Source organism: Lathyrus oleraceus, chromosome 5, assembly GCF_024323335.1.
Source record: "Lathyrus oleraceus cultivar Zhongwan6 chromosome 5, CAAS_Psat_ZW6_1.0, whole genome shotgun sequence".
Lineage (NCBI taxonomy): Eukaryota > Viridiplantae > Streptophyta > Magnoliopsida > Fabales > Fabaceae > Lathyrus > Lathyrus oleraceus.
This window is the reverse complement of record NC_066583.1, coordinates 231,970,195-231,991,784: the sequence shown is the minus strand read 5'-3', so window position 1 is coordinate 231,991,784 and position 21,590 is coordinate 231,970,195. Positions and strand designations below refer to the sequence as shown.

The following is a 21,590-nucleotide window of genomic DNA, read 5'->3' as shown; positions in this document are numbered from 1 at the left end:
ATGAAACATATTATGTCCCTAACGTGTTTGTTTTGTCTGTTTTTGTCAGCATAAACATAATGTGCATACATGCATATACACATACATGTATATATATCATGAATAACCAAATTCACATCCATTTTTAAATTTCCACTTCAAAACTCCGAAAATGCACTTTCGAAAAAGCCACTGAAATGCTCGACAATCAATAAATATTTTGGGTTGTCCGAATATACATCTCCAAAATAAAAATTTAAAAAATATGGGATGTAATTTATTTGAGATATTATTCAATGATATAAAATATTCATCCGAAGATGTATCTCCAAAATTTAAGAAATATTTTTAAATTTTTGTAAGTTGTTTTTTCCATCTTAAGTAGGGTGATATTAATAATTAAAAAAAAAACCTTAGATTCAACTTATAATAAAGAAAAGGCCCAAAGAGAGATGTTCGTTTAGATTTAGGTTTAGGTATATCTGATTTGTTATTCCTCCCTTTGGCCGAATGTCGATGGAACTCCATACCAACTTGTTCAATGCCAACTGACCTTCGTCGGAAAGCTTGGAAGATAGAGGGAAACAGATCAAATTGGAACCTTAATCAGAAACGGGAAATGGAATCGGAATCAGATTCAGACTCGGAATCGGAACCGCGAGTGATTTATGATTGGGAATTGAAACGGCCTGAAGATCTTGTTGCGAGCGACTTCTGGATGTATGAGGATGACCCTAAACCTTTTGCGATGGGTGCTGGGCGGTTTGAGTATAAGAATAAGGCATGGATTGAACGAGAGAAGAAAATTAAAATCGCCATGGATGACTATAGAGAGCGCTCTCGCAACCTAACTGTAAGTGTATGCATCTATCTCATTTTGTTTTCAATTTCATGTTTCACTATCTTAGTTTTGACTCTCCACAACACAGTTGTTCGATGCCATTGCCCCTCCAGAAATTGCAGGTATATGTGGCGGTGTAATTCCCCTTCCCTTAGACGAGGATGATCTCCGCCGCGATCTCATTCCCCTATGCAATGCTGCCTTAGAGAGCTACAATTTTGACAAGGTTCAAAACTACTACTAATGTTTATGGATATACTATGTTTATTCATTCATCCATTAATAGGGTATTCTTAACTATAATTAGGGTTCAAAATTTGTGCTTGCTGATATTGTAAAGACAACCTGGAGAGCTGGTGGAATGTATTACATCACCTTTCAAGCACAAGATCCTTCCAACAGCAATGCTACAACTTTCCAGGCACAAGTCCGATTAATGCTGGTTGGACCACCTAAGGTCTTTTCGTGCGCCATTAAAACCTAACACACACCATGATACTAATTTTACATTAATAATTTGATTCCTTTTATACTGTATTTGATTTTGGTATTCATAATAAGCTTCAGCCATTTTTTCTTGCAATGGCTTTAAACTATAGGAGACTATATTGATAGAAGCATAATTTGTTCATATCTTTTCTTCAACACTGCTTCTTGCCACATTCCATTTGGAAACTGCATAGTGTTTTTTGCTACTGATTTCACTAAGGTAGCCGTTTATTTGAGCCCCACTGTATAACATAGAATGCTGACCCTTTTTCTCTGAAATAAACCGAACTGCAGTATGCCCATTTCACTCTGTTTTCCATATCATGTCAATGTTTTTTCCTCATCTGGCATTCTGGGTATACTTGGATAACTTTCAATGAGAGAAAATTTGTGCTTGTTGGTCATTTTATTTTGTCCAAATTGCAACCTCACTTACATCCTTGTTTCCGAATAGGTTGTTTTTATAATACCTTTATCTTTGAATGATATGTTGTTGTTAAAGTATATGCAACAATTGTGTTTGGCTGGTTGCTACAAGTTATTATAAGGATTTTGTTCCTTGTTACATTTACTTATGCAGTTAAAAAAAAAATCGAAACTTTTCCTTCTCCTCTCCTCTAGACTTTCAAACAATGCATTATTTTCACTTCCTTAAACGTGATAATCACTTCCTTTCTTCACATTTATTTCTCCATTTTAAGTTAATTCAAAATTCAGACTTGTTGATATTTTTAACCGAGTTTAAATTGTGTCGCATCTATTGTTAGATAAATCATATAGAATGTGCAAAGTAAAACACGAGATGCCTCAAGTGTATGTAAGTCATGATGCGAATTTAGATGGGATATCAATACGATTAAAGTTAGTTGTAGGTGCCTATGAGTTTTCATTATTTAAATCATGACATTTGTTATAATTTATTTAATAATATAATACGGGTAACTTTATTCCAAATAATAAGAAATATTAAGTGTAACCTAATTGCAAGATCTTATTAAATATTATAAGAGTATTATTTTAAAAATACTTGAAGTCAATTATTATTGATGATCGAGATATCAATAATACATACGTTAGTAACTATTATGATGAAGATTTTAAGAGAATATAAATATTGTGAGTTTGATTTTTATTTTAACTATTTGAAAAGTAATATAAATGGATGGTTGTGATATATTGGTAGTGTAAAAATTTTTACATTGACAATGTACAACAATTAATCTCTTGTTTTAAATTGAACTGTTATAAAAACAGATCTAATAGTTTGGCATCAACAGATCCAATAGTTTGGCATCATTAGTGTTTTTTGGGGGTTTTCTTTTCCACCTCTATAGGTCTTTTCTATCTCTTGATGAAAAGTAAAAAATGTCTCTAGTTTTTGAAGATTCATCTTCGGATGGACTATTTTCTCACAAGATAAGCGTAAATGGTCGAGCGTTTTTCACCTTGTCAAAATTTAATTTGAAGATGCATCTCTCTATGTGTTTTAAGGTTTGCCCGTTGATCCGTTGTCGCACACGAGTCAAAAACGAGTAATAAAATATAGTAAACAGTAAGCGACACCGCGAGTATCGTATCAAATGTGATGACGTCCAGGAGATGATTGTCATTTATTCGGGGATTGATCCGGTTGATGCCATGATGCAGTGTGATAGCGCCAGAAGTGCTCATGCCAAATTTTCAAACTTGAATAAGCTATATGAAGAAAACTTGGAGTTGGCCGATGATGCTGACGACGATGATCTACAGGTTACCTACTACCAGGAGTGTACTTTGATGTGTTTCCTCTTATTCTTGGTTGGCATGTCCATGTTTGTGGACAAAAGTGCAACGTACGTCGATGTGGCATACGTTAAGTACTTCATCGACTTGTCCGCCATTCACAAGTGGAACTGGGGGGCGCCTGTTTGGTATACTTGTACTCCAAGCTAAGCGAAGGTTGTCTTTGACGACAAGGAAAATAACAGGCTCCTACACCCTACTGATGGTAACTTTCATAGCTACTATTACTAATATTTTTAAAAACGCTTTTTTTACACTTGTTATTATTATTATTTTTCTTATTCATTTCCATGGATGTATCCTATCTCACTTTCATCGCATACACGAGTTTGAATGTGTGGTAGGATATACTGAGGATTGTCCACGTATTTGCATGTATTTCTCGCACATAGAGTGTGATGTTGTGCAACCGTTTAGTGTGTATGTTGACGAGATTGCACATGATGACATCGCCTGGACACCATAAACGGTTCACCGGGACACTGCTGCCTTAGATCTCATTTCATTATACTCTGGATGACTGGAATGTGGGAGGAATATGATATGCAGGTATCTGCTAGAGCAATGCATGCGTCAGTTTAGATATGTGCAGATCATTATGAAATCCTCCTTCGAGTCTTCTCATAACAACATCGTTTGCAGACATCCCGATGACATACTAGCAGATTACGAGAGTCATTTGGTGCTAGAGAAGTATCGGAGGATGACAGACACAAGTTAGCGGTCTTATGTGGACATATACGTGAGTTGACTCTATAGTGTCTCATAACTTATTATGATGTAATACTTTATTCCCCAAATCGCAATTATAAAGGAGTAAACACACTACAAGATGTTACTTCAACACATTAGATATTGCTCATATATAAAAAGTCATACTCACAGTGGAAATTAAAATTATTACATCACTATATTATCCAAAGATAATGAAAACGCATATAAAGTTTAATAAACATCATAAGTCAAATTCATGTCCCATGATATTACGTAATCAGAACAATATCCCTCTAATACAGGGGAAAATAAATATAATATGAAAAGGTAAGATGCATAATGATCTTCCACTTACAAGCAATCACTACTACTGATTATCTGTACAACAAGTATCGAAACATACAAAATAAATCAGAAAAGGGTGAGAATAATCCTTACAAATGTTAATGGTGAAAATAAATAGAAGGATAATTAAAAATAAAAATTCAAATTATTCTCACACAACAACATGAGTCATAAAAATTATAATGCAATGCTAATGTACCAACACCTCATCAAAATGCATGCAGTACCAAGTTTTTGGGTATTTGATGTGTTTTACTAATATTATCCCACATCACTCGACAACAACCCTAACACCAATGGACCGAAGTCCTACGTCACTTCGAGACAAAAGTCTCACATCATTGGGTTGAGGTCCTACGTCATTGGACCGAAGTCCTACCTAATCTCCATACTAGTATGATGCATGAACATAACTCAAAATATCATACACAAATCAAAATAATTATTATGCATACGCATCAACGACATAACACTTCCAAATATAGGTTCAACTCTTGAAGCAACTAAAAAAATATTTATATAATTAAATCCAATAATTATATAATTTCTCAAAATAATTATTATTTTTATATTAATCCAATAGAGTTATCAAGGGAACTCTAAATAACTCTATAACAACTCTTATATCTCAAAAATAACTCTAGAATATCCAAAGGTACTCTAAAATGTTCTACCGGTAACTTATGAGTCATAACTCTACAAAACTCTAAATAATTAAATATTTTAAACTAAACTCTACAAATATTATAAGTAATAATATTAAACTATTATATTATTATTATTATTATTATTATTATTATTATCTTACTTTATTCTATTTAATTTATATTAAATATTCATATATTTTGGGACTGCATCATTTTGCATAATATTTATATCTTTTGTAACCACAAGATTATATATATATATATATATATATATATATATATATATATATATATATATATATATATATATATATATATATATATATAGACGACCCTTTGGGGGTGCGAGGAGTACTACCGCACAGGGCCTCCGACTTTTTAGGGTCCAAAATTTGATAGATAGGGTCAATATAAATATAAGACTAACGAATATATATATATATATATATATCACCAATTCCATTTTAATCTATTATTGTAGTGTAGTCTAGCGGTGGCCATACTATTTTGGTAGTAATACAACCTGAGTTTGATTCATTGTTCTTACATTTTAGGTATATTTTTACTTTTATAAAAAAATGCCATAATATATTTTATAAATCTATGCAAATTTTTGAGATGTAATTTTGAAAATATTTATATATTTGTATCATTGTGAATTGCTACATTAATAAATTTGAAATAGTAGTCGTGAAACTTTGAAAATTTATGATTTTACATTGTTGATTGTTTATTAAATAAAACACTTCATTATTAATTAATATTGTAGAAATTGTTCAAAGAATTTTTTTTTATTAAATGGTATGAACATTTTTTTTTATAAATCGAAGATGGTAAGAGAAGAAAGACGCAAATAACTAAACTTCGATAAATCAAATTTCTACATAGTATTTTTTATCATCTTTGTCTCTATATATTTAATTTTATTTACAATTAAATAAAATATATTTTTTTAATTTGTTGTGTTTTCATTTATTAAATATCTAATTTTAAAATAGAACAAAGCCTCCAAATTAATTGGGACGGCCCTATATATATATATATATATATATATATATATATATATATATATATATATATATATATATATATATATATATATATATATATATATATATATATATATATATATATATATATATATATATATATATATATATATATATATATAATATTTCGGGCAACATGATTAAATAACAAATCAATATAATATTTGAGCAGTATAATTATAGAATTAAAGAATTAATAACATATCAAGTAACATTGTCAAGTGTTTATAAAGAGATGAATTGAGTGGGATTGTTAATTCCTCATCATAAAAACATGTATGCATAGAAATAAATATGCAATTTTGACATTATTATTAATATATGTACATAAACAACATTCATATACAAGGACATATATTACCAAGTACTACCGAGTCTTTATAAAAAAACCTATATGTATACAAGTATCAAGTGACATTATTCATATATATAAATATGCACATAACCATATATATATATATATATATATATATATATATATATATATATATATATATATATATATATATGTTATCTCATAAACAAATTATACAAATTTACCGATCTGGGGATAAAAATATACCAGTATTATAATCATGATTCATTTTAAAACACATTCAACAACATCTAACTAATATATATTTTCACCGTTAATTCTCTACTTTTTATTTGATTAATACAATTAATATATGAACCTACGAATATATATATATATATATATATATATATATATATATATATATATATATATATATATATATATATATATATATATATATATATATATATATATATATATATATATATATATATATATATATATATATATATATATATATATATATATATATATATATATATATATATATATATATAGCTAGATATTTACATTTTTTTATTAATAATAACAACACACACTCTACAATATTTGAAAAAAATACGCTAAATAGAGATCACATAGAACAATAGACATATCTACACAAATAGATACAACCACTCATCACAAAAATCATAAAATGGCATAATTCACATGTAAATATATTCATATGATCAGTGGCCTCAGAGGTTTTGGCCAAAACCCCTTTGGTTACAAACAATGCCAGAAATCATGTATAGTAAAAGTGCAAAGATAGGAGGGTAAGGACCTCTCACTATCGTGACTGTCCATAAGCATCCATTAGTAAAGAAATTTCCCCTTACCTCAAAATAGATCTTTTTTCCCAATCTTTTTTCCTAATTCTTCAGATTTTTTCAATGTTCATGACAATTTTTTTTCCAATTTTCTTTTCTGTGTATTTTTTTTTACGATACAACATACTCTCTCTTCCCATAATAATAATAATAATAATAATAATAATAATAATAATAATAATAATAATAATAATAATAACTATAATAATAATAATAATAATAATAATAATAATAATAATAATAATGATGACCATAATAATAATAATAATAATAACGATGATAATAATAATAATAATAAACCATATTAATTTCTCACTTTTTTCTTTCTATCTGTCTCTTTATTTCATACAACTAAACAAATTCACAAAATTAAATATCACAACTAAATAATTATTTAACTTCAATAATAAAATAATATCACACATTAAATAATTATTTAAATAAATATTTAAATTAATTAAATACATATCCAAATAATTATTTAAAATACTAAATTAATTAAATATATATTTTTACCCTCCCCGTTTTCAAAACCAATCAACCATAGTAATTATAAACTTATGAAAATACCCTCAATCATCATAAATAGTTGATATCATCAATAAAATCACATAGAAAACACAAAAATAATCAAAAATAACAAAATTTCTAAGTCAAGGCGTTACAACTCTCTCCCACTTTGAAGATTTTCACCCTCGAAAATTACCTGATAAAAATAGATCCGGATGAGACTCCTTCATCCGACTTCCCGACTCCCAGGTCATGCTCTCTCCAGTAGGTCCTCCCCATACGACCTTCACAAGAGCAATCTCCTTACCTCTGAGTTACTTCACTTTTTGATCTGCAATCCTCAAAGGTAAAGCCTCCACAGTCAGATTATCCCTCACATGCACATCATCCATCTGAATCACATGAGAAGGATCGAGAATATACTTATGAAGCTGGGACACATGGAATACATCATGCAAATTTTCCAGCGACAGAGCTAAAGTTATTTTGTAAGAAACAACTCCAACCCGCTGAGTGATCTGGTATAGACCAATGAAACGAGGTGTAAGCTTCTTCGACTTCAGTGCACGCCCAACACCGGTCACCGGACTCTCAGAAAAACATGATCACCCTCAATGAACTCAAAAGTATTCCTCATCTTGTCATGGTAACTTTTCTGCCTGCTCTGAGATGCCTTCCTTTTCTCTTGGATCATCATGACCTTCTCGATGGTCTGCTGAACAATCTCAGGCCCAATCATAATATTCTCTCAATCTCATACCAACATAAATGAGTTCAACACCTCATACCATATAGAGACTCAAAAGGTTCCATCCCAATACTGGAATGGTAACTATTATTATACATGAACTCTATGAATTGAAGGTGGTCGTCCCAAGCACCTCCCTGCTCTAGGACATAAGCTCGCAACAAATCCTCTAGAGGCTGAATCGTACTTTCAGTATGGCCATCAGTCTGTGGATGATACGCAGAACCCAACCTCAACTTAGAACCCAAAGGATCCTTTAATCTCCCCCAAAATCTGGACGTGAACCTTGGGTCTCTATCAAAAATAATATTATATGAAATACCATGAACCTTCACAATTATGCTGATATAAATCTCTACTAGCTTCTACAACAAAAAGCTGATCTTAATCGGAATGAAATGAGCCAATTTATTCAACCTATCCATAATAACCCATATAACATCATTTCCTTTAGTAGTGTTTGGTAAACTTGTCACAAAGTCCATCGGTATATTGTCTCACTTCCACTCGGGGACATCCAACGGTTGCATCAGTCCACCTGGTCTCTGGCGCTCCACCTTTGACTTCTGACAAGTCAAGCAAGAGTACATAAACTTAGCAATGTATCTCTTTATTCCCGGCCACCCAAACAACTTTTTCAGATCTTGGTACATCTTAGTAGCACCTGAATGAATACTCAAACTCCTCATATGGCTCTCCTCTAAAATCATCTACTTGAGCTCTGACACATCAGGTACACAAACCCTTTTCTAAAATCTCAAGACACCATTATCATCAAGTCTGAAATCTGCATCCGCAATTTGGTTATCTAAAGATAATTGATGAACTAAAGTTACATCTTTCGTCTGACCCTTTCTAATCTCATCAAGAAATCCACTGGTCAACTTCAGCATACCCAATCTCACACTAGCAGTTGTCACTTCGCATACTAAACTCAAGTCTCTGAACTGTTCTATCAAATCCAACTCCCTGACCATCAAAGTTGAAATGTGTAAAGATTTCTGACTCAAAGCATCTGTTACAACATTGACTTTACCAGGATGGTAATTCAAACCAAAGTCATAGTCTTTCAAGAATTCTAACCACCTCCTCTGACGCATATTCAGTTCCTTCTGATCAAAAAGATATCTCAAGCTCTTATGATCACTGAATATCTAAAACCGGGAGTCATACAACTAGTGTCGCCACATCTTCAACACAAACATAACTACAACAAGCTCCAAATCATGAGTAGGGTAGTTACGTTAGTGAATCCTCAATTGTCAAGAGGCATAAGTTACCACTTGGCCATTCTGCATCAAAACACCACCCAAACTCGTATGAGACGCATCATAATAAACAGCAAATGGTTTTGAAGGTTCTGGTAATATCAAAATTGGTTTCGTCATTAACTTTTTCTTTAGCTCTTGAAAAATTGTCCTCACATTGCATATCCCACACAAAGGCTTGACCCTTTTGAGTCAACCGGGTTAGAGATAAATCTAGCTTCGAGAACCCCTCAATAAATCTTCTGTAGTAGCCAGCCAAACCAAGGAAACTTCGAATCTCAAAAACTGTCTTCGGAGCCTCCCACTGAAGCATCACATTAATCTTCGTCGGATCAACTGTTATACCACCACCTGAGATTACATGCCCGAGAAAGCTCACTTCTCGTAACCAGAACTCACATTTAGATAACTTGGCATATAATTTCTTCTCTTTCAACACTTGTACTACCACTTGAATATGCTCTGCATGATCCTCATCTGATTTAGAATACACCAATATATCATCAATGAACACCACAACAAATTGATCCAGCTAAGGATGGAAAATATGATTCATGTACTCCATAAACACATTGGGAGTATTAGACACCCCAAACGACATCACAGAGTACTCATAATAACCGTATCAAGTTCTAAATGTTGGCTTCGGGATATCTTCGCTTTTCACTCGGATTTGGTGATAACCTAACCTTAAGTGGATCTTACTAAATACAGAAGCCCCCACCATCTGATCCATTAGATCATCAATTATGAGAAGTGGATATTAGTTCTTAATCGTCACTTTATTCAGCTGGTGGTAATCAACACACAACTGTATACTCCCATCGTTTTTCTTTACAAGGAACACTAGCGCTCCCCAAGGTGACACACTTGGTCTGATAAATCTCTTCTTAAGAAATTCTTCTAACTACTTCTTTAATTCATTTAACTCTGATGGAGACATTTTGTAAGCAGCCATCTGTAGCGGGGTATTCATTACCTTATGGTTTATTGACTAAGCCAAAAGTAAACATACAATTCGAGTCGCCACTGCACTTTTATTTGTCCAAAGGAAAGGCTAAAAAGCGAACAAAAGCCAAGTAAGAAGTTTTATCAAATCAAAAACTAATAAAAATGTCAGAGATCTAGGTAAAGGGGTTGGTTATGAAATTGGAAGGTTTTACGCACCGAAAACATCCTTAGTACTCTAAGGGAACCTCTTTTGCAAATGTGAGTTGTAGGTTGGTATTTGTGAAGATATGTGCAAAAGATTGGGGGGATGAGAAGAGAATATATTATATTTACAATTTTTTGTTTGAATGGATGAACCCATTGCCTACGTACCATCACAAAAGTAGGATCAAAACCTCGTAGTTCAGGGTAAAAATCTCAAAGATTGGTGAATTGATTTGATCAAAAGCCTTAAGGTCTTTTGTTATCAAAGGGATAAAACTCAACCTAAACCAACAATCCACCATGTGAGGAGAGCTTCAACATACTAGTGAGGAGTTAACCTTATAATAAGTATGGAAGACTTATAGTCCAATCACTAAGGATAAGGTGAGGTTTACATCCACCACTATGATAACTCAAACCTATGACTAATGTTTATGAAAAAGTTTTAACAAAGGTGGCCATTGGAACCACAAAAACAACTTGGAGTGAGTTGTATTTACAAGTTAGATTTATTTACAAAAATGAAGTCAAAGTTGGATTAAGGTTCATTCACAATGAGTATTAATGAAAAGATTTTGAAAAGTAAAAGGCATAAGGCCTAGGTTTCTAATTTAAAAACAATGTCAAAGTTTGCACAAAGAGAGTTTGGCTTGGGTTAGAGTGGAGAGAAGAAGAGAAGGGCTAGTCCTAAAGCATACAAAGATAAAGAGAGAGGATAAAACCCTTGGAGTTCTTTTTCTTGAGATCATAGAGATGATTCAAGATGCTCATTTCCTTGGGACTTAGCAAACAACAAGCGATCACACAATATTTAGATTCAAGCTCCTAGGATCTCCATTTGGCTTGTCTCTCTTAACTTGGCTACTCATGACAATGGTTCTTCTTACTATCTCAAGATGGAATCCCTATCACACAAGAACAAACATCAAAAAAGTTCACAACACAATAAGAGGAATGGACAAAGAATGAGTTTAGATTAGGAAGTCCTTTGAAGTCAACTTTAAGATTTAGCATTCTAAAGGCATGAGGCCTAGTTGCTCTTCAACAAGTTTAGCATTCTAAAGGCATGAGACCTAGTTGCTCTTGAACTCCTTTAAGCATAGGTAAGTCCTAATTCTAAGTCCTTTCTCCTTTTTGTATTGGGTTCACACAAACAAAGACAAAACAAACACAAGACAACAATATATTTATATACAATAATGAGCTCAAATGGGCAAAAGGAAAATGGCATAAACATAAAATATGTGCTCATTTGAGCAAAAGGAAAAGCAATATGAATAAATGAGCAAGAAAGTAAATTGCATTAAAGTAAATTGCAAGAAATTAAATGCTCAAACTAAAGTTAGTAATTAGTGGTTATGTTAGTGTGTCATAAGACAATTTAGTTTTATGTTAAGCAATCGTAAGTGGACTAATGTAGTAGTCACACCTATCTGAGGCCGGTCAATAAAACTATAGGAAAATAAACACAAGTTAGAGATCATGACTAGTAAGCCAAGCTCCTACAACTTGTCATGCCAAAAGAAAAGAAGGAAAGCCTTGTATGGACTTTAGGTTTTTTGCTTGACCAAGAAGCAACCTATCTTGGACACAAAGCAACTCACTTGATCTTGGATCAAGTTGAGCTTGATTTGGATCAAAGAAGGTTAAACCTCTCATATGTCAAGACCAACCATAAGACATTAACTCATTGGCCAAAATAAAAAGAAGTGAGATGAAGATGAAATGAATAAAAAGAGAATTCAAATGTCAAATACAATTGGTTAAAAGTGAATCAAATCATCATCAATCAATGTTAAACAGAAAAGGAATGAAGATTAGAAGTCAACAAGTCACACATATTTTTTTGGTATTTTTGGAATTAAAATAAATGCAAAATTAAAATGGACAAAATATGGTCAAACCTCAAATTCAATTCAAATCAACATAAACATGTCCAATTAAATTCTCATAGGTCTAACATGGTCAAACAAAGTTTGACAAAAAATTTCAACAATTTTTGAAATCAGAAACTATTTTAAAACAATTAAAAACAATGAAAAATAATACAAATGTATTAAAATCTCAAATAAATCTCAAATCAATTAAGAAATTGATGAGACTATTTTTCATTGACTCCTCATGATCCATATGTGTTAAGAAAATATTTTTGGATTTTTCAGATATCAAAAAGTATTTAAAATGAGTTAAAAACTATCAAAAACCAAATAATTCACAAAAAATATTAAATGAAGTCACATAAATAATTAAAAATCAAAATATGAAACTAGATTTTTCAAGAAATTTTTTGGTGTTGGTCTCATATTTTTGTGACTTCAAATAAAATATTTGTGAATTTTTGAAAATAAAAGGAATTAAATGGAATTAATCAGAAAATAAGAAAATAGAAAAAATCAGCGCCCATTGGATCCGTCTCATTAATTGACGTGGCATCATCACACGGTTCAGAGGCGTGGTCATACCATGTTCTTTGGTCAAGCACATCACACATTGAATTAAAAAAGGTCAAACAAATGCAAGGCCACGATTATAACATTTCCACAAGATCTGATGGCAATGAAGCTCCCACGTGGGGATGGTGGTGGAAACCACCATCTTCTCCGGCCAGCGAACTGGTTCCGACCACCACGAGGAGGGTTTTAAAACTTAATAAAAATAAAGAAATAATGTATCAAAAAGAAGTTGGGGTGATATACATCACCCCTGTAATCTTGGATCTTCCTCAATGTTTCTATTTAGAGAGAAACAAGAGGTTGAAGATCATGGTGTTTGATCTGAAATGTCATGATTCATGAAATTAAGACCACCACTGACCTGCCTCTTGCTCGAGGACTTCAAAAAACAGTTCAAACTCAAGCAATTCACATTGTATTTCAAGATCCATATCAAAATAGTTTGGTGATATACCTCTGAAATACAGCTTTGAACAACACGGTCTCTCCAAGCTTTTGGTCCAAATTTGATCTGGAGATGTAATGATGATGCAAGGCTAAGGAATTAAGACTTGAAGATCAACTAAGGATGTTGAAATTCAAGCTTGAAATTGAGAAATGAAAACTGAAATTCCTTTGAGTGAGGGTGAGGTTTCAATCCAGCAAAGTTTTAGATCTCTTTCAGGTTGAAATTTGAATGAGCTAGCACTTCTATTTATAGCTGTTGATGATGCAATGGGGTGCTTTGCTCGTGTGCATGGAACTTGGACTCTTTATGCATGGGCATGTACAGGTGCGTGCAAAGCCCAAAAATGGATGAAAATGCAAGCTGAACTCAAATGCAAATGGTTTAGACATGTAATTGGAGCTGCATTGGCTTGTGCATGAAGTTATGATGTGAATTGCATAATTGAACCTAAACATTGAGCTCTTCAAAACTCAAACATGAAAAATCCAAAAATGGTCATGTGAGTAATGGTTGGAAATCTCTTGACATAAGGAACAAAAGTCATGTTGGGCAAAAATCCATTTGGAGTTTGGAAATTTATGAAAACTGGCTTTGAAGTTTGGGGTACAAAACATGTCTAGGTTCCCTTTGAAATTTTTGGCCAAAACCAAGCAACTTCAAGCCCTTCTGTTTCAATGATGCAAGCCTCAAATGGAAAAATCTCCAACATAAAAGTTGGATATATTTTCAAGATGATAAATTTGGACTTAAATTTTGCATAATTTGGATTTTGCATGAGAAAGTTATGGGCACTTGAAGTTGGACATTTTTCAAATTCAATGGTTTTGGTCCAAAGTGACCTATAATGTTTTGTATTATCACATGTGTTTATTTTAGGATTATGAATTTTTTCCAACATAAAATTTTAAGTAGACATCTTAAGCTTTACAATGCATTTGGTCTCACCTCAAAATAATAAAAAATAAGGAAGCTAGGTCCTTGGGAATTTGACCCAAAACTAGGGTTTCAGTCAAAATGACCTATAATGTTTTGAAATGAATGATGACCTTACAAGTTTCAAATGGATTTTTTATGAACATAAACTTTGTTCATATGGTGTTTAAGAACATTGTTTCTCTTGGGGTAATATTCATGAATGAATGATTGAGGGTACTCACATAGGCTCATATATGCATAAAAATAATGAATGAAAGAACTTCCCTTGATTGAATTTGATCATAGGTTGAGGTTGCTTCATGAGCAAGGCACAATCAATGCACAATTGAATTAGGGTTTCCTTTGGAAACAATCCTCAAGACCTTTGGGTTATCTTGATCAAATTGGAAAATTGAGATACTTGGGAGACATATATGATGATTAGGAACTTTGTGGACCATTTTCATACTTGCTTTTATCTTCATCTAGCCATTTCATTAAGCTTAGGAGCCTCCTAGGAGCATTGGGAGCACATGATCACTTGCTTCAAAATAAAAGAGTTAGTGACATATTTTTGTGCTTTTGGTTAGTAATCAAAATAAGAAAAGCAATAATATACAATACAAACATGCTTGGTGGTCTCAAACCAACTCACACAAATCCCAACCCAAGGGTTAAGGAGCCACACATGCTATGATCCTTGAGGCAATGCATTGAGCAAATGATATGATGCCATGAGGGATCTTAGGGTCAAAATTAGGGTCTTACAGATGCCCCTATTTAAGGTCATTCTAGCCGGAGATATGAAGGTTAAAATCTTCGTCTCGACGAGGTAGAATGGGCTTAAATAATAACAAAAAGATGAATTTTGGTCCCTAAGAGACCTCATGATGCAAATGTATGCATGCAAAAAATAAAATCTTCATGGTGAATATTTACCATGAAGGAAAAGGAATCGGGAGAAACTGAAAAATCCATACGAGTAACACATTCACTAGGGAGACAGAGACTCTGGGGGAAGAAGGTAAAACAGTGTGAGCAGGTCACGACTTGCAAACTTGCTGGGAGACACGAAGGGATTCCACGAAAATAAATTGATGGAAAGACTCGAGCTGACACAAAGATGCATGTATTGGGGAATATGCCAACACAGCAAAACTATCTGCAAAGGATACCTCAGATAAAAATTCGGACTCAGACGGGGATGTTCGCAAAGGACCCAGCTGAGAAAGAAACAACGAGATATTACCAGTTACTGGGTAATAAACTCAAAAGGAGACATGTTATTGAAACACTGGTTACTGGGTGAGATAACAACATGCTCAGGGAGAAAGAATATCTAAGACCGGTATAAGGGTGAGATATATCAATCATCCAAAACATCTGAGGAGGACCTAAAGGCGCATCTCAACTCAGGAAAATCTGATTCCATAGGGGACAAAAGGTCGTAATAGGGAGCAGAAGGAAGGAATACTAGTGATACCGGTTACTGGGCATATAATAAGTGACCAACCAGGCGTGAATTGGGAACATATCCAAGACACTCATCATCCGAAAGGAGGACTGAAAAGGAAAACTCGACTTACAGGATGGGCATTCGATTCCATAAGGAAATACGAATCTTACTCAACTGGGGGAGAACAAAGACTTTGACTGAAGAGTGCATGAGATATATTATCTATTACTGTCATAACGTAGATAACATACTCGCATGGAAGATTATCCACAACCGGTTACTAGTTTAATAAAGGATAAATCGACCGAAAAGAAAGGACATCGGGATACCGGGTACTGGGTATAAAATGATGACCAATCAGAAGGAGAAACAATCGTTACCAAACAAAGAGGTAAATGAAAGATGACTCGCGGGGGATAAATTGCTTTACAAAAGCGATCATCCAAAAGATATATCACCGGTTACTGGGTGGTATACTCAAAAACGAAGGAATATCAATACCGAATATTGAGTAAAGATAACCAACAAATATGGGATTACATCTACCGGTTACTGGGTAGAAAACCACAAAAATAGGACTTACAACTACCGGTTACTAGGTAGAAGGCCACAAGGTTCGGTGGGGAAAAGGATGAACGATTACTGGTTACTGAGCAATTGAACAACTAAACCACTGGAACCTGCCAAGGAATAACAGGAAAGGAGTCAATCTAGGAACAAACTAGAAGGACACAATTAAACAAGAATCAACCTGATGAGAATATAACTCAGGGGAGTAATTCCATCCCAATACACAATTAGGGAGGAAACTGAAACAAAAATCATCCACGAGGACATAACTCAGTGGGGAATGAAGAAGGAAAGATAGACACTTTCTGCTTATGGGGCTGACTCTATATGGAGAGATCAGACACAAACATCTGCTTGGGGAAGAACATTTCACCAATAACAGGAGATAACAGGCAAAGATATATGGCAAGGAATGCAACATGAGTATCTGAATGCCATGATTATGCATGCATATGCGTGGTTTATGTGTGATTAATGCTGACAGGCAGACATATCTAACACAAACAGGTCCGAGGATCAATGGGCAAACATCCAGTATAACATCTCAAAACAGAAAGGCCAGACCCACAGGAGAAATCAATTCTGGTGGGAATGCATCAAATACCAAGAGTCATGGACCAATGTTGGGGATGGGCTAAGTCTCAGCTGGGAAACATGCAGAGATGTCAATAAGATCTGTCATAAAAGAACTTTACTGGGGATCTTATCAGGGGATGTTGTGAGATTCCGTGGGGAACAACCACCAAACAGATACACATCAATCAAGCATTCTCTTCTAACTGCTGAAGAGACATCTCTGTTGACGGGAGAAGGAACAATTTGCTCCTCCGGGGAAGGAAACAACACATCTTCCTCATCATCGTCCGATACTGGAAGAAATATTCAATCATGGAAGGGATACAGATGTCAAGCTAGGATCAGGCAACTCCATTGAGGATGGACTGTAGGCGACCCAACTAGGGATCAGCTGTAAGCCAACCTGCTGGGATAACTACAAGTACCTCCGGAGGAACTTTCCTGGCTAAGGGAATCGGAAGTGAATCCTTTGTCAATACGTGCCACGCTGGGGGTGAAAAGGGGAACAAACCCCTCATCAACTGCTCTAGGCAACTACTGCTTTGGAGATAACCGTAAAATAGCTTTGCCAAGAACACATGCCTACTCCGCTGAGGACTTCTACTCATACTGGGGACATACCAAGTTCCTCGTGAATAGGTAGCATATAAACTTTTATCAATCTATAAGGGATTTTAGGCCAGTCCATGCAAGGGATGACAACCATATAATTGATAAAACATAAATGCTAGTGCCTGATATAGAGGTATACACATCTCTAAAAGAACGAGGTCGAAACTCCAAATTCTCTGGGGAATTGATAATGTTTTATTCTTTCTGCGCTCGCTGGGGAGACAACCTGAAAGATGATGAAGAGGATACAAACATGCCAGAATATGAACAAGTGTCTTACCCTTTGGGAGATCATACTATCCTTGGGAGAGCACTAAAGACATTCCATTTATCCTTTCAGTCATTGTGAATGTTCACTTTGTTTAAAAACAGTTTATAAAACATTATTTGTTTAAAACAATGATATTTATCAATTAAAACATGCAAACATTTGTTAAACAGAAACAAATAAGAGTGCAAAGAATTGGATAAAGGCTCAAATGTATTTGATAGAATGGTAGTCCGCAAATGGCGAGACTCCATGGATCTTTACAAATTTGGAATTGGTGATATATATTGGAAAAATGGCTACATTGAACATAATGACCATTTCTCCACCAACTCTGAATCCAATGTATTTGAAGTTTCAGTTGACAATGACTGAGCGAGAATCTTTGACAGATGACAGCTATAGAACAAAGTCTTGTCAGGATGCAGTTACTTGGCAAATCCCTAATTTTGCCTAAATTTCCCCAGAGTGAGGTACTCAATCTAGCGGAATATATTCACTTTTTATATCTCTAACTTTTTCCTGAATCGCCCTTTCGGGTTTTCAATCCACCGAGACGCTCATTTTTGCCTAAGTCCCCCTTTCGGGTTTTCAACTTAGCGAGCTATTCTGTTTTTATTTTAGGTGAAGTATTTCTTGACTGCATCTGAATTCACAGGACGAGTGAAATCCTCCCCATCCATAGTTGTAAGTAACAAAGCACCGCCTGAAAAAGCTCTCTTAACAACATATGGACCTTCATAGTTTGGATTCCACTTGCCCCTGGAATCGGGCGCGAAAGACAAGACTTTCTTGAGCATGAGATCACCTTGTCGGAACACACGAGGCTTGACCTTTTTATCAAAGGCTTTCTTCATCCTTTGCTGATACAACTGACCATGGCACATGGCAGTTAATCTCTTCTCTTCAATCAAGTTCAACTGGTCATAACGAATCTGAACCCATTCAGCCTCAGTCAACTTGGCTTCCATCAAGACTCTCATTGATGGGATCTCAACCTCCACGGGGAGCACAACCTCCATGCCATACACAAGAGAGAAAGGGGTTGCCCCTGCTGAAGTGCGGACAGATGTACGATAGCCATGCAAAGCAAATGGCAGCATCTCATGCTAATCTTTATACGTAACAACCATCTTCTGAATAATCTTCTTGATGTTCTTGTTAGCAGCTTCAACAACCCCATTCATCTTGGATCTGTAAGGAGAAGAATTATGATGTGCAATCTTGAACTCGCAACACAACTCTTTCATCATCTTGTTGTTCAAGTTAGATCCATTATCAGTAATGATCTTGTCTGGCACACCATATTGGCATATGAGTTGATTCTTGATAAACTTCACAACCACCTGCCTGGTCACATTCGCATATGATGCAACTTCAACCCACTTAGTGAAGTAATCAATAGCTACAAGAATAAAATGGTGATCGTTCGACGCCTTTGGTTCAATCATGCCAATCATGTCAATTCCCCACAGGGAGAAAGGCCATGGTGAGGAAATAACATTCAGAAGTGTCGGGGGAATATGGATCTTATCCGCATAAATCTGACACTCGTGGCATTTCTTCACATATTTGCAGCAATCAGACTCCATTGTCAGCCAATAGTAGCCTGCTCTCAACATCTTCTTAGCCATAGCATGTCCATTGGAATGAGTACCAAATGAACCCTCATGGACTTCAGTCATCAACAGGTCTCTTCGTGTCTATCCACGCATCTGAGCAGAACCATGTTAAAATTCCTCTTATAAAGCACGTCACCATTAAGGTAGAAACTGCCAGATAATCTTCTCAAAGTCTTCTTATCTTTAATAGATGCCCCAAGCGGGTAAGTCTGACTTTGGAGAAAGCATTTGATATCATAATACCATGGCTTATCATCTTTTACTTCTTCAACTGCAAATACATGAGTTGGTCTATCCAAGCGCATCACAGTGATATTGGGAACTTCATTCCAATATTTCACCACAATCATTGAAACAAGTGTAGCAAGAGCATCTGCCATCCGATTCTCATCTCGAGGAATGAGATGGAAGTCAACCTTAGTAAAGAAAGTTGAAATCCTCCTCGCATAATCTCTATATGGGATGAGGCCAGGCTGATTCGTCTCCCATTCACCCTTAATCTGATTAACAACAAGGGTTGAATCACCATAAACATCAAGATGTTTGATCCTAAGATCAATACATTCCTCCAAACCCATAATACAGGCCTTATATTCCGCCATATTATTCGTGCATTTGAAAGTTAGCCTTGCTGTAAAAGGAAAATGTGTGCCCTGAGGAGTAATAATCACTGCCCCAATACCATTTCCATACTGATTAACAGCACCATCAAACACCATACCCCATCGGGAACCAGGATCTGGCCTTTCATCGAGCGTAGGCTCATCGCCATCTTTCATCTTCAAATACAGAATCTCCTCATCAGGAGATTCATACTGCACAGACTGATAATCTTCAATTGGTTTATGTGCCAAGTGGTCAGCCAAGATACTATCTTTAATAGCTTTCTGAGCTCGATACTCAATATCATACTCAGATAACAACATCTGCCAACAGGCAATTCTCCCAGTTAAAGCAGGCTTCTCAAAGATATACTTGATTGGATCCATTTTGGATATCAACCATGTTGTATGATTCAACATATACTGGTGTAAGCGCTTAGCGGCCCAAGCCAAAGCACAACATGTGTTCTCAAGCATTGAATACCGAGACTCACAATCAGTGAACTTCTTACTTAAGTAGTATATTGGATATTCTTTCTTCCCTGATTCATCCTACTGACCCAGTACACATCCCATGGAGTCATCAAGTATTGTCATGTACATAATCAATGGCCTCCCTTCAATAGGCGGAGACAAAATTTGAGGCTCAGACAAATACTCTTTGATACTGTCAAAGGCCTTCTGGCAATCTTCGGTCCAATCATGACGCTGATCTTTCCTGAGGAGCTTGAATATAGGCGCACATGTGGCATTCATGTGGGATATAAATCTCGAAATGTAATTCAAGCGGCCAAGAAAACCTCGGACTTGCTTCTCAGTTTTGGGCGCATGCATCTCTTGTATTGCTTTGACCTTGGCAGGATCAACTTCAATACCTCTTTCACTGACAATAAAGCCCAATAACTTTCCGGAACGGACTCCAAATGTACACTTGTTCGGATTTAGGCGGAGTTTGTACTTCCTCAAACGCTAAAAAAGCTTCAACAAGTGCTTTACATGCTCAACTTCCGTTTTCGACTTTGTAATCATATCATCAACATACACCTCAATCTCCTTGTGCATCATATCATGAAACAAGGTAGTCATAGCTCGTTGATACGTGGCTCCGGCGTTCTTCAAATTGAAGGGCATCACTCGATAACAGAATGTTCCCTAAGGTGTGATGAATGTTATCTTCTCCATATCCTCGGGTTCCATTTTAATCTGCTTATAACTGGAAATCCGTCCATAAATGAGAAGACCTTGAATTTAGTTGTATTGTCTACCAACATATCAATGTGTGGTAGAGGAAAATCATCTTTTGGACTAACTTTATTCAAGTCACGGTAATCCACACCCATTCGTACTTTTCCATCTTTCTTAGGCACATGC

The 21,590-nt window shown here is 34.9% G+C and overlaps 1 protein-coding gene across 1 annotated transcript; it reads left to right on the top strand.

Moving 5' to 3' along the window:
• Nucleotides 1-421: 421 nt before the first annotated feature.
• Nucleotides 422-1,451, top strand: LOC127083246 (uncharacterized). Its single transcript, XM_051023538.1, has 3 exons — nt 422-832; nt 909-1,046; nt 1,128-1,451. Exons 1-3 carry the CDS (start codon nt 521-523, stop codon nt 1,302-1,304), a joined length of 627 nt encoding a protein of 208 aa, XP_050879495.1. The 5' UTR covers nt 422-520; the 3' UTR covers nt 1,305-1,451.
• The last annotated feature ends 20,139 nt before the right edge of the window (nt 1,452-21,590 follow it).

Excerpts from the sequence above, each read along its gene's own strand:
- LOC127083246 (XM_051023538.1), top strand. The coding sequence starts at position 521 with ATGCCAACTGACCTTCGTCGGAAAGCTTGGAAGATAGAGGGAAACAGA. Across the intron at positions 833-908 it reads AGCGCTCTCGCAACCTAACT|TTGTTCGATGCCATTGCCCC; the intron begins GTAAGTGTATGC and ends TCCACAACACAG. Across the intron at positions 1,047-1,127 it reads AGAGCTACAATTTTGACAAG|GGTTCAAAATTTGTGCTTGC; the intron begins GTTCAAAACTAC and ends AACTATAATTAG.